Raw genomic sequence first — 14,527 nt, forward strand, 5'->3', positions numbered from 1 at the left:
TGTTATTTGCAAAAATTAATTTTAACGGACATCCCAGATTGGCTGACCCGGCATACACGCTCATTAAAGGGATGGACGATCTATAAGTGTAAAATGGTCACAAGACTTACGTGGTAGCCTACGATGCCTAGCCAGCGCCAAGACCAGACAGAAGACTACAATGTAAAGAGTGACATTACGGTGCAATTTGAATGATGTGAATATTTTCTAGAAATAAAAATTCCAGATACAGCATATTCATTTTTTAACTTTGTATTTGATTACACTTTCTTACCAGGTTCTTCAAAAAGTCTAGTCACAATCAATCAATCAATCAATCAATCAATCAATCAATCAATCAATCAATCAGTCAATCAATCAATTCTTTCTTTCTTTCTTTCTTTCTTTCTTTCTTTCTTTCTTTCTTTCTTTCTATTTTATTGCTTTAAACATAAATAGCATATTAAGCCAATTAAGCAAAAACCTGTCAACAATGGTCTGCAAATAATTTTTTTTTTTAAATAAAAAACTAAAAAACTGGTATAACACTTGGCATTCTGACCCATAGATATCATATAATAAAGGCTAGATGTCTCTATGGCAAGACAATTTAACATTTTACTACGCCAGCTCATCGGCCTTCACGGTTGACGTCACAGGAAAATTCGCAGTTCGCAGGTCAGGGTCAGAAAGTTCATTACATCCCATTGAATTTTGTGTTAACCAGAGAATTTCTCGTCAAGAAAAAAATGCCTACTTGTTGGACTGTGAAAATTACACCAGTCAAGGTCAAGTTTTTCAGGATTCCAGTAGGATCTCATCCGTTTAAAAATAAATAAATAGACGACATCTGTTCAGATCTATTTTTTTTACAGTCTATGGTTCAGATAGATAGTACTGCTATCTGCTAAGTAGCATGACACAGGTCACAATTAATGCCAGATATCGAACTTCACCTAACTATTAAACCAGTCTACAGTTTCCAGAAAACATTTGTTTACTTACCAGGGCTTAAAAAAAATCTAAATGTATCTCCTCCTAGAGCTTTAACTCTACATACTCCAAACTCGGCTTAGACACTCAAACTGATTTGACTCGAGTTGCTTTATCTTTTCAGACTGATCGGACTTATGGTTTTCCTAAAAATGACGATCAAAACTCGGAAAAACTCCCATTGACTTAACATTGTGGAATGTTTTCATTTTTAAACTCACCAACCGACAAAAATTAAAATCTAAACACCTTGAAGACTAAACCAAATATGAGCCATCGAGACTCATTTAAACTAATAATCAGAATCAGAATCAGAATCAGAAAGAGCTTTATTGCCAAGTGTGCTTGCACCCACAAGGAATTTTTCTTGGTACTGAAGCTTCCAGTGCACATATACAAATACAAATACAACAAGAAACATAGTAATACAAATTCTAAGAATAAAATATATAAAAAAATAAAATAAAATAAAATAGTATAAAAAGTAAAAAAAAGGGGTCACAGTTGGGTTTAGTCTGAATAAACATTTACAGATTATGAACATATTTACAGTATTTTGAGAAGTATGAATAATATAAATATAAATATCACCTGAGTTAGAGAATATTACACTAGACAGTGGGAGTCTAGTGCATGTTACAGATTATGAACATATTTACAGTATTTTGAGTAGTATGAATAATATAAATATAAATATCACCTGAGTTAAGAGAATATTGCACTAGACAGTGGGAGTATTGCACTTGCAGGCATATGCCTTGGGGGGCATGTTAAGTGTTCAGAAGGGAAATGGCCTGTGGAAAGAAACTGTTCCTGTGCCTGGATGTTCTTGTGGCCAGTGATCTGTGTCGCCGTCCTGACGGTAACAGTTCAAACAGGGGGTGTCCAGGGTGAGTGGAGTCTGTGATGATTTTACCTGCTCTCTTCCTCACTCTGGAAGAGTACAGGTCCTGTAGGGTTGGCAGGGGGGCACCAATAATCCTCTCTGCTGTCCGGACTGTCCGTTGTAGTCTCCTGATGTCCGATTTGGTAGCTGAACCAAACCAGACAGTGATGGAAGTGCTTAAAACAGACTCAATGACGGCTGAGTAGAACTGGATCAGCAGCTCCTGTGGCAGATTGAACTTCTTCAGCTGGCGAAGGAAGTACAGTCTCTGCTGGGCCTTTTTCACAATGGAGTCAATGTGATTTGCCCACTTCAGGTCCTGAGAGATGGTAGAGCCCAGGAACCTGAATGACTCCACTGCTTCCACAGTGCTGTTCATGATGGTGAGAGGGGGGAGTGCTGGGGATTTTCTCCTGAAATCCACAATCATCTCCACTGTTTTGAGCGTGTTCAGCTCAAGGTTGTTATAGCTGCACCAGACAGCCAGCTGTTCAACCCCCAGTCTGTAAGCAGACTCGTCACCATTTTGGATGAGACCGATGACGGTGGTGTCGTCTGCAAATTTCAGGAGCTTGACAGAGGGGTCTTTAGAAGTGCAGTCATTAGTGTACAGGGAGAAGAGCAGTGGGGAGAGAACGCACCCTTGGGGGGCGCCAGTGCTGATGGTGAGGGTCCTGGATGTGAGCTTCCCCAGTCTCACTCGCTGCTGCCGGTCTGTCAGGAAGCTGGAGATCCACTGACAGATTGAGGATGGCATGGAGAGCTGAGTCAGTTTGGCTGTGAGAAGATCAGGGATGATGGTATTGAAGGCCGAACTGAAGTCCACAAATAAGATCCGTGCATAAGTCCCAGGTCTGTCAAGATGTTGCAGGATATAGTGCAGTCCCATGTTGACTGCATCATCCACAGACCTGTTTGCTCTGTAAGCAAACTGAAAGGGATCCAGAAGGGGTCCAGTGATGTCCTTCAGATAGGCCAACACCAGTCTTTCAAACGACTTCATGACCACAGACGTGAGAGCGACAGGTCTGTAGTCATTAAGTCCAGTGATTTTAGGTTTTTTGGGAACCGGAATGATAGTGGAGCGTTTGAAGCAGCAGGGAACTTCACACTGCTCCAATGATCTGTTGAAGATCTGCGTGAAGACTGGGGCCAGTTGGTCAGCGCAGGCTTTTAGACAAGCAGATGAGATGCCGTCTGGGCCTGAAGCTTTCCTAGTCTTCTGTTTTTTGAAGACTCGGCTCACGTCCTCCACACAGACCTTAAGCTCAGGTTGGATGGCAGAAGGGGGGAGGAGAGGGGTTGCAGGAGGTGATGGTGGATGTGTGAAGTGCACATCAGAGCGGGTGTGAGGTGTGAGTCTGGGCTTCTCAAACCTGCAATAGAATGCATTGAGAGTGTCAGCCAGTTGTTGATTCTCCACAGATCGGGGGGATGGTGATTTGTAGTTGGTGATGTTCCTCAGGCCTCTCCAGACTGATGCCGGGTCGTTGGCTGAAAACTGGTTTTTCAGCTTTTCAGAGTAGCTTCTTTTAGCAACTCTGATCTCCTTTGTCAGTCTGTTTCTGGCCTGGTTATACAAGATTTTATCCCCACTTCTGTAAGCATCCTCTTTGGCATGACGAAGCTGTTTGAGTTTCCCAGTAAACCATGGTTTATCATTAGTGAATGATAAGAATGTCCTGGTAGGAATGCATGTATCCTCACAGAAACTGATATATGATGTTACAGTATCTGTGAGCTCATCCAGATCGGTGGCTGCAGCTTCAAAAACAGTCCAATCAGTGCAATCGAAGCAGGCCTGTAGATCCTGCTCTGCTTCGTTGGTCCATCTTTTTACAGTCCTTATTACAGGTTTAGCTGATTTCAGTTTCTGCCTGTAGGTCGGTATAAGATGAACCAAACAATGATCAGAGAGCCCCAAAGCTGGCCGTGGGACGGAGTGATACGCATTCTTTATCGTGGTGTAACAGTGGTCCAATATATTACTGTCTCTGGTAGGACATGTAACATGCTGTCTGTATTTTGGCAGAAATACAGACAGCTCATCTAATAAACTCATCTATCTATCTATCTATCTACTTCAAACTATTTTAAACTTTAAACTACTTTAAACTTCAAACTAAATTAAACTTCAAACTAATTTAAACTTTAAACTAATTTAAACTTCAAACTACTAAATGTACTTCTTTTAAACTTATAAACTCTAAACTCATACACTTATAAACTAATTAACTTATCAACTCATGAACTTATAGACTTATGAACTCTTAAACTCATAAATTAATAAACTCTGAACTCTTAGACTCATTTAAACTTATAAACTCAAAAACTCATACACTTATAAACTCATCAATTTATACACTTATAAACTCTAAACTCATAAACTCTGAGTGTGTATGTGTATTATCTAACTTATTTATCTATCATAAACTTCAAACTACTTTAAACTACTTTAAACTTCAAACCAGTTTAAACTTCTTAAGTTTAAAGCTTCCAGCTCCCAAGCAACTCCAAAGCAACCCCAAAGCAACCAAACTTGAGTACCCTAGCAACCGTTTTGCAAGACCTATATCTCTGTATCAGAACATCGTATAGAGATGAGGTTTGGCTCTTTTGACTCATGCTAGGAAACAGCACTTCCAACATGCTACACATGCTAGCAATGAATAGCTACATGCTAATAGCGATTAGTTAAGTGCTAAATCATGCCAAGATCATGCTAAGAACTCTATAAAAACTCCATGGTAACCATCTGTGACAACTACCAACCACCTAGTAATACCATAGCAACCACCCTGAACACCCTAGCAACCCCCTATAAAGGCCCTAGCAACCACCCAACGTACCCTAGCAACTGCCTAGCAACACCATAGTAACCACCCAGAAAACCCTAGCAACCACCCAGAACACCCTAGCAACCACCAAAAATACCATAGCAACCGCCTAGCAACCACCCAAAACACCATAGCAACCACCTAGCAACACCCTAGCAACCACTCAGAACACCCTAGCAACCGCCTAACAACCACCCAGAATACCCTAGCAACAACATAGCAATCACCCAGAACACCCTAGCAACCACTCAGAATACCCTAGTAACCGCCTAGCAACACCATAGCAACCGCCTAGCAACCGCTTAGTAACACCATAGCAACCACCCAGAACACCGGTTTAATTTTAGATCCATCATGTTTTAGTGCGCTTTCCCAGGCTGTAAATGTTGCAGATGAATCAGGTGCCTCGTTCAGACTTTAAATAGCAGACAGAGGTGAAGTAGTGAAAAATTAATTCAGTGAATGTCACTGGTTCCACTTGAATCTGGGAAAAGCATTTACACTCATCCATCCAGAGATGCTTCGGGGTCATCTTTTTTTGAAAAGAACCACATTAAATACAGCCAGTGAGTGAGAACTTCAAACCTACTACAACTATCTGAAATATTAATATTATATTTACATAAAAATGCTTTGTTGTTGGGGTGAATTCTTTTTTAATTTGGAAAACTGTTTATTAAAAAAAAACTAAAACAAAAATTCAGCTTTGCCATCACAAGAATAAATGACACATTTAAATATTTAAAATACATCATAATAGAAAAAAAATATTTAAAATTGTAATAATAATTCACAATATTACTTATTTTTACTGTGTTTTTGATCAAATTCAGCCTTGGTGAGCAGAAGAGACTTTTCAAAAACATTAAAGAAAATCTTTTGAACAGTAGTGTATTAGAAATACTAATAGTGATGCTTTTCTGCTTTTCACATGAATATTTTGAAGGCAAATCAAGACTGATGAGAGAGACGTAGTAAAAGTAATGTCACCAAACGGTGTCCTTTATTGTGTCAAGAAAAGGTACTTTACAAAAAACATTGAACAAAATACTTTTTTTCTCCACAAACTACAAGTCTCTCTTTTTCATGTTATCATTAAAACATTTGATCTGCATTTATAAAACATAAAAAGTCTGGAAAGCAACAAATCACACCTCATGAGCAGCAATGATGTCATCACACTGCGAATCACACACACACCTTTCTCTCTCTCTCTCACACACACACACACACACACACCTACATGTGTTAGAATATGTCCTACATGTCTACAGCAGGCAATAAATAACAGTGATTGCTACACTACATATGAAAAAGCTCCCCAAAACACCTGAAGCAAGGTACCATGGGAAAAATATTTGAGTTCTCAATGAACTCAGAACAGTGTCTACAGACAATACTCGGTAAAATAGAATAAATCAGTCATAAACCACTCTCTTTTATGTAAAAACACAAACAAACATGTGTAGAGTGCGCATGTGTCCATTTGAATACATCCAAGATACAATAAAGTCACCATTTTAAGACTCTTTTTCTACTTTTTTTGTTCACAGAAAACTAATTGTTTGGTAAAAGGACCATAAAAAGTCTAATTAATACTGAAATTAATTAAAAACAGAATAACCAAAGCAAAAAAAAAAAAAAACTATTTTCTGGCAGCATCACAATATTCAAAATTATTTTCAGAACAGCAAATGTTCAAAATAAAAATAAAATACAGTATAAATTAAAAAAAGATCTTTTATATCTGTAGTCCAAAACGCATATAAATAAATACAAAAAATAATAAAAATGGTTCTTAGCATACAAAAAATCAGTAAAAACAATTCTTATCATTAATATAAAATCATTTAAAGAGTCTATTCCGTAACTCAGTCTAGTTTCTTGATGCTAAAGCCCCGCCTACTTGAAGGCATCTGGTATATGGTTCATTTGCATACTGGTGGGTGGGCTCGAGATGCCCTCTGACCAATCAGACAAGTTGGAATGTGGAGATGAGCTTGACCATTGGTCAGGAGAGCCAGGAGAGGGCGTGAGGAACGGGTGGTCAGGAACCTGCGGCTGGTGACTGGGCGTGTTGTCCATGGGGTTGGAATAACTATGTTGAGAAGGCGGAGTCAGAAACTGCGTGCTAGAAATGGGAGGAGCCATGCGCTGGCTCTCCTGTGGTAGGATGGTCTGGATGGGGGCGTGTCCTGAGCCAGACTGAAGATCCAGCCCACTCAGGTCACCTAGGAAGTGATGAGACAGGATGTGGCCAGAGGAGGCGTTGTTTTGATGCTGCATGGGCGCCATATTCTGGTGGGCGTGGTTGGGAATCATGTGCGACGGTGCGCCGAGGTGGCTAGTTTGCATTGTTGGATAGCCCATATGTGACATAGTGGTGGCAGGGAGCATTGTGGGTATAAGCTGTGTGAAGCCTGCCTGCTGTTGTTGCTGTTGCACCCTTTGCAGCCAATCGCACGCCCCTGTTTGAGCTCCATTGTTAGCCACTGGCAGATGGGATAAGCGTGGAGGGGCGGAGTCAAACGGCTTCCCTAAACTCTGAAGAGCTCCGCCCATGTGAGAATCAGCCAATCCTTGGAGTTGATTCAAAGTGATGGGTGGGGACTGTTGAAAGGGTGACGTCATCATAGGTGGGGAGGAGACGTCCGACAGGTAACCGTGGGGCGACTCCAGCGAATCGACAGGTGAGAGGACGCCCACCTCCATAATCCCTCCGTTTTTGCCCTCTCCGTTTTTTTTCTTTTTCATTCTCATGTCTTTTCCGCTGTCCTTCCCTCCTCCCACGCCTTTACCCGCCGGTTTCCTCGCCTTCTTGGCCGTGTTGTTGTTGCCCGGGCTGGGTTTGATGCCCAGGTATGTGTTGGGTGAGCAGAGAGGGGGTGATAAGGGCAGCGGGGGACTCCGGACCAGGTTGTATTCTTCTAATAGACGGACGATGTCGTGGTGCATGCGCTCCTGCGCGATGTCTCGTGGAAGCTGGTCTAGGTGATCCGCAATGTCCCGGTTGGCCAAGTGATCAAGCAGGACTTTAGCAGTCTCGTAACTGCCCTCACGAGCGGCCAGGAAAAGTGGCGTCTCCTCCTACAAAACAAGGTTATTATCATTAACTTTTTTTGTTAAATTAAATAAAGCTAAAATTAAACAAATATTTGAGGAAAAAATTGAAGTAATAACCCTTGAAGTAAAATTAAAATTACTAACTGAAAAAATAAATAAATAATAATTAAAAAAAAATACACATAAATATTAATATTTGAAAAAAATTATAAAATGCACATAAAAATATTTAAAAAATGAAAACTTTACATGAAAATAAAAGCTAATTCCAAATATTAATAACTATAATGGTATATATACAAATATATAAATGTAATTAAATGATAAATATAAATAACACTGCTGTGAAAACACACACAATCTGGAATAAACATTTTAATTTTGACTTCTATAATAAACTCATTGACTTCAAAAACCCACCTTGTTATTCTGTAGGTCTTTATTCGCTCCATTCTTCAAAAGAACGACAGCAGCGTCCACGTTATTAACCGCAGCCGCCCAGTGAAGAGCCGACTTACCTACAGAAGAAACATTAAAAAAAGGGAGTTATTGGGGACCTCCATGCATCTTCAAAATAAGTTTTTTTTTTTTTTTTTGAGTGAGATTTGGTTGAGATTATTATGTTTGTTTGTGATCATACCGGAATCATCAACAGCATTCGGATCAGCATGGCAGTTAATGAGCTCTTCCACCATTCCCTCGACAGCCAATCGGGTGGCCAGGATCAGTGGAGTCGTTCCGTCATGCATGCGGGCGTCCAGATCCGTCGCTCGGTTCCGAATGAGAATCTATTTCCAAACACAAAGCCATGTTTTAACATTATTCAGCAACCAAGAGCATCTAGAGAGCACAACCTATAAATACAAAATGTGCACAAAACTAAATATTATACATCGCATATTATATATTGTTATTTTATATATTAAATATACATTTAATATATTCAATAAATTGTATTATAAATGTTACCTAGGAAAAGACATTCTTTAGCGGAAAACTACTATATATAGTAGATATTTATATTTTGAATTGACTTTTATTCATTTTAATTTCAGTACTTTTGCTATTGTGCTTATATGTTTTGATTAGCTTTTGTATTTTTTTTCTTAAATATTTTAGCTTTAACTTATATTTCAGTTTTAGTTTTAATAATTTTAGGACTTTGACAAACATATTTCAGTGAGTTGAAAAGGCAACATTTTTAATTTATTTCAGTTTAAAGTTTTCCATCTTATATTAATATTTTACTTTATTTCAGTTTTATTTCAATTACCAAAAATATTTATAATATTATAAGTAAATATGATATTATTAAAATTTCAATTAAAACAAAATAACCAAAACATGTTTTTTAAATACATTTATTATTATTATTATTATTATTATATTGAATTACTATGTTGACATTCATGTCTTTAATCATATAGCTGTTGTCACTTTCACACAAATTAATTTAGTTTAAACCCTCCTGAATCATAATAAGCTGAATATAATGGTCCATTTGTTCTTTACCTGGAAGACACCCTGCGCGTCAGCAGCAACGGCAGCATGGAGAGGCGTGCGGCCCATGTTATCCTGGACATTAGCATCAGCGCAGGACTCCAGCAGGCGTTTGGCCGCGTCCGAGCGGGCGTAGCGGGCCGCCAGGTGCAGCGCGGTCTCGCCGGTCCGGTCCGTCTGATTGTGCAGGTTGGCACCGTGGTAGATGAAGTCCGTGATGACGTCAGTGGACGGATCGTCTTCTCCCTCGCCGTTTTCATTCTCAACTCCGCCGCCACTGCACGACGCAATCATCAGTGGAGTGAAACCGTCTATGAGAGAGACCAAAGAGTTTACATCAGTAAATGTGGAACAGCCCGAATTTGTGTGAAAAACCCCCATTTTATTTAATTGTGTGATAAATAAATAAATGTTGTTTATATTTATTTATTTGCCACATTTATGTGCACTCTTGTCATTTCAACTCACTCTAGGAATGCACCGATACAAACAACCGCCTAATGCGCGCCGCATCTATGACAACACTAGTATCTGTAACTAGGGCTGTCACTTTTGTGAACAAATCCTGTTCGATTTGTGTTCATTGAATCAATTGTAAAATCGATTTTCCATGTCGTTTCCATTTTAAACGCCAAATATAGGCAAATCCACGGACAACTAACAGGCATTAGGACGAACGCAAAGAGGGCGCGCCACGCTTGAGACGCGCACAAATCAGTAATATTCCTGATGATTTATTGGCGTTAAGTTTCGTGCACAATGACAAACAGGAGTGCAACATTCTCGAAAAACAATAAGCAGAGTGGACTGCCATAACATCAATGAAAAACATCACTGCAGTCTTCTTCAACATGGCTGTGTTTACGATTAGAAATGTCAAACAAATTCCGCCTACGTAGGCGATTGTAGAATCTGTATCTGTATGCCTGAGACTGTCTGAATACCGGCGGCAGAATTCACAGTTTTGTAGTAAAAAGAGACACATTATGCAGAAGTAGGCTATAATTTGCTGTTATGTGTGTGTGTGTGTCAGAGCCTGTAGTTGCTGTGTGACGTGCGTTCGCTGCGGGCTTATCGTGACGAGATGGACGCACTCCGAGAGAAGACCGTTAAATTCGATTCCCTATTTTCGTTTTCGAAACTTGTGTTGGTTGGTCCGATCGATTGTGCAATCGATTTTCGAACGTAAAGTGACAGCCCTATCTATAACACGCCCGCTCCGCGACACTAGTAGTTTTGTGAGGTGTCAGATTTAACACTGATCATGGTAAAGGTCTAAGCGCTCACCAGGCCCGCGGACATTGACGTCCATGCAGTCGTTCTCGATCTCGCCCTGCGGTGGCGTCGGAGCCATCGAGTTCAGACGCAGGTCGGCGGCGTCCAGGTGCTGCTGCGTCCACTGACGGTGATCCAGCTGACCAGTCATGTCCAGAATCGACTGCTCCTCAAACTACACACAAACACACACAGTTACACTTTGGACATAACTTTACACAGAGAGCAGACAGTCTTTGAACGGCGAGCACACTCACCCGGAATCGTTTAGCGGTGTCGTCTTCTGCCCAGTCGCTCAGTTGTTCATCCATCAGAGAGCTGTCAGAGTTTTTCAGAGGCCTGATGGGAAACAAAGTTGTATGTTATCAATAATGGTGGAAAACATAACATTTTTGTGGACTTTGGGGGCAAAACATTACATTTTACAAAAATATATGAGACTGTCCCTTTAATTGTTATATATATATATATATATATATATATTTTTTTTTTTTTTTATATTATATTATATTATTATACATTTATATATTATTAAATTGCATTATTAAAATGTTTTAATATTAAAACACTTCTTTAACGAAAACTATGATAAAAAAAAATATTCGTCGACAACCTTTTTTCCATTGCTAAGACTAGACGATGTCATTAATAACTATATAATCAATAACTGACTATATTAACAATTTACAATATCGATGATGGAAAAAAAGATAAGACTAAAATGTAGTTTAAAAAATACATAAAACTTGACCAAAATCTTTACTAAAAATATAATTATGAGCAAAATAATCGTGATTAGCAATTTAACCGTTATGCAGCATAACAAAAATGTGAAAAGTTTTCATTGACCAAAATTAGTTTTAGTCGACTAAAACTTGGCTAAACAAAAACCGGAAAAAGGTTGACTAAACAGTAATAGTCCCACAGGACTAAATTTAAAAATAGCTGACGAAATTAACACTAATTTTCAGTTTACATTTTAATTTTAGTGATTTTGTTATGCGCTTTTGTCATTTTGCAAAACATTGTCCAAATTAGCTTTATTTTTATTTGAGCAATTTTAGTACCTATTTCAGTTAGTGGCATTTTAAATTTTCATTTAAGTTTTTCCATCTAATATTTAAATATGACACTGTCGCTTTAATCAAAGTGCCGCACACTCACTTGAGTCCGACAGAATCTTCTCCGACCGGTTCCCTTCGTTTCTTTTTGGGTTCAGAGACTTTAAACCCCTCTGGGAACCAAAGCTGTCCGTGTTCCCTCTTCCTCTTCCTGGAGACCACGACACCCACCGCCGCCAGGGCAAGCACCGCCAGAGCAAGAAGCACCAGGAACATGGGGTACATCTCCCCAGTCTTTGAAGGCCCGTCCTCACCTGCGCACAGACACAGTTAATGATGTAATGGGTGTTTGAGTTGCACATATTATGTTTAAATGTTGTTAACTAAAAATTGTAATAAAGCTGGAAAAAAATTACATGAAAAACAATAAGTTGCCAAGCAACATCTCTAATTTTTAAGGTGAAGTCCTATAATTAGGAAAACCAAACCTGATATAAAATTAAACATAAATAGTCATATAAAAAACTAATAAAAAAATGACAAATTCACATAAGATTAAAATGAAAAATGTATCTAAAAATAAAATTAAATATTGGATGAAAAACTTGAAATTAAAATTAAAAATGATGCCTTGGCAAATAAATAAATGGAATAAAAATAAATTAAACCTGAATAGAAATATATATTTTTTTAAAGTAAATAAATAAAAATGACAAAAGCACATAAAATTACTAAAACTAAAAACTGAAGATGTAAAAATAAAAAAGGTAATTAATTTTGATAAATACTATAATACTATACAAATAATAGTAAAATAACAGTGTTTTTGGCTTAAACTGGCACTCACTTGTGACGGCCTCGATGATGTAAGGAACATTGAGATTCCCGCTAGAGGCCAGCGCTCCGAGGAATGCCGCCACATCTGTCGCGCTCTGGAAACACTCGTCAGACTGCTGATAACACTGACGGTTGTCAATTTCCAGATAGACAATAGACCTGCAACACACAAACATGTACACATTTTAATCACCAAGTTTAAAAGCACATTAAAAATTGTGCACACATAACATCACATAACATCACATAACATCACATATAAATTGTTAGTTGCATTTGTTGCACTTTTATTATTTTGATTTCATAAACTCAATACACTCACCCTTTGATCTCCATTTGATCCAGTTCTCGTCGTAGGCGGGGCTTCATGAATGACGTCAGGCTCCTCCTGGCTCGCTGCAGCAGCTGGGCCGGATCGGTCCAATCAGAGCGCTTGTGTTTGCTCAGCTCGTGCTCGTTGCCGTAGTACGGGAAAATGAGCGGCTCTCCGTTAGCATCCCGGCGGAACACCACGTTCGTGTGCAGAAGTCCACTCAGCTCTCGGAGGAAAGACGAGGAACGGTTGCGAAGATCATCGGGTGGGATGTGGACCACTAGTACCAGACTTCCCACGGCGAGTTTCTGAGGAACATCATCGGCACAGTCGAGACCGTCCCATTCGCACTCCGCGTTATTACAGCCCTGGTCGCAGTGACCATCCAGATAGTGATCCCTACAGTACTGATCGTACAGTGGACTGGAGAGAGAGAGATTGAAGAGGAGGTAGAGGGAGAAGTTACAAATTAATGTCAAATTTCCACTGATCTCTCTATGCAGTTTTTACTTCTGCATTTTTTTTATTATTATTATTATCACCATTACATTTATTAGGATTTTTTCCATTAGGATGCACAGTTTTCCACAGTTAATATAAGATTGTACAATTTATACTAAAATTGGTCCTTAACGATAAAGCAATAAAAAAATTTTAAAAAACAGCCAAAATAAAATTAAATAATTTCTAAATAAAATTAAATAATTTCTAAATAAAATTAAATAATTTCTAAATAAAATGAATAATTATAAAATAAATAATTAAAAAAAATTAATTTCAGTTACTTGCTTGATATCTCTGTATGCATTTTTTTTTCATTTTTTTTTTCATTACATTTATTAGGATTCTTCCATTAGAATGCACAGTTTTCCACAGGTAATAAAAGACTGTACAATTTATATAAAAATAGGTCCTTAACGATAATAAAATATAAATAAAAATAAATATATATATATATATATATATATATATATATATATATATAGAAAAAAAATGTAAATCATAAAAACAAATAATAAAATAAAAATGTATTTCACTTACTTGCATTGCCCCTCCAGGCTTTGGCAGTCGAATCCATCATATAGGCAGCCAGCATTGGCGCACTGCTCGTCGCATTTTCCGTCATTGAAGTACCTCCAACACTGCAGGGCAGCGCTACAGTTCTGCCACGGGTCGTCGAAATTCAGAGAGCAGTCGCCGCCGTCCCATCCACACGCGTGGTTGTTACACTGCGTATCGCAGATGGCATTTCCACCCCTGCCTTCACACTGAGCAACTTCACATCTAATCATCCATCCATCCTCCGGGGGCGGGGCGATGTCCCGGCCCTGCCCTCCATTGAAGGAGTAGTCGAGGATGTGGCAAAGGAGTCCGTTGAAGTTGGCGGGGCAGGAACAGCGGTAGAACGGAGCGTCGTTGATCGGTTGGCAAGTGCCCCCGTTGTAGCAGGGGTTGGTGAGGCACGGCGAGTCCATCCGTGTTTGGCACTCGTGCCCACTGAAGCCCGGCGGACAGAGACAGCGAGGACTCAGGTGACCGGAGACGCAGGTGGCACCGTTACGGCAGCGCAGGGAGCCGCAGGAATGAGCGTCATATTCACAGGAAGAGCCAGAGTAACCCTGAGAGAGAACCACTGGTTAGCACGTGTGTTAATGTGCATGTTATATTCATCTCTCTAAACAGCTCTCAAGCACTAATGGTGTTTATGTGGTGTTAAGAAAGTTTGAATAACAGCATTAGCCTTCAAGATGCGGGTTTGAACTCACCGGCTGACACTTGCAGA

At 39.2% G+C, this 14,527-nt stretch overlaps 1 protein-coding gene across 1 annotated transcript in view; it reads right to left on the minus strand.

The window, feature by feature from the left end:
* Positions 1-5,670: 5,670 nt before the first annotated feature.
* Positions 5,671-14,527, minus strand: part of notch1a (notch receptor 1a) — a 34,037-nt gene continuing 25,180 nt past the window's right edge. The window contains exons 23-33 of the mRNA XM_082140505.1: positions 14,511-14,527; positions 13,786-14,363; positions 12,754-13,167; positions 12,442-12,590; positions 11,698-11,908; positions 10,791-10,872; positions 10,546-10,708; positions 9,271-9,569; positions 8,399-8,546; positions 8,179-8,276; positions 5,671-7,782 (exon numbers count right to left, since the gene is read on the minus strand). The exon at positions 14,511-14,527 is cut by the window's right edge and continues 96 nt beyond it. Coding sequence (XP_081996631.1) covers positions 6,598-7,782; positions 8,179-8,276; positions 8,399-8,546; positions 9,271-9,569; positions 10,546-10,708; positions 10,791-10,872; positions 11,698-11,908; positions 12,442-12,590; positions 12,754-13,167; positions 13,786-14,363; positions 14,511-14,527 — 3,344 coding nt within the window. The 3' untranslated portion in view covers positions 5,671-6,597. The remainder of the gene's footprint in view (positions 7,783-8,178; positions 8,277-8,398; positions 8,547-9,270; positions 9,570-10,545; positions 10,709-10,790; positions 10,873-11,697; positions 11,909-12,441; positions 12,591-12,753; positions 13,168-13,785; positions 14,364-14,510) is intronic.

The sequence above is a fragment of the Leuciscus leuciscus genome, assembly GCF_965113295.1.
Source record: "Leuciscus leuciscus genome assembly, chromosome: 16".
NCBI classification, from domain to species: domain Eukaryota; kingdom Metazoa; phylum Chordata; class Actinopteri; order Cypriniformes; family Leuciscidae; genus Leuciscus; species Leuciscus leuciscus.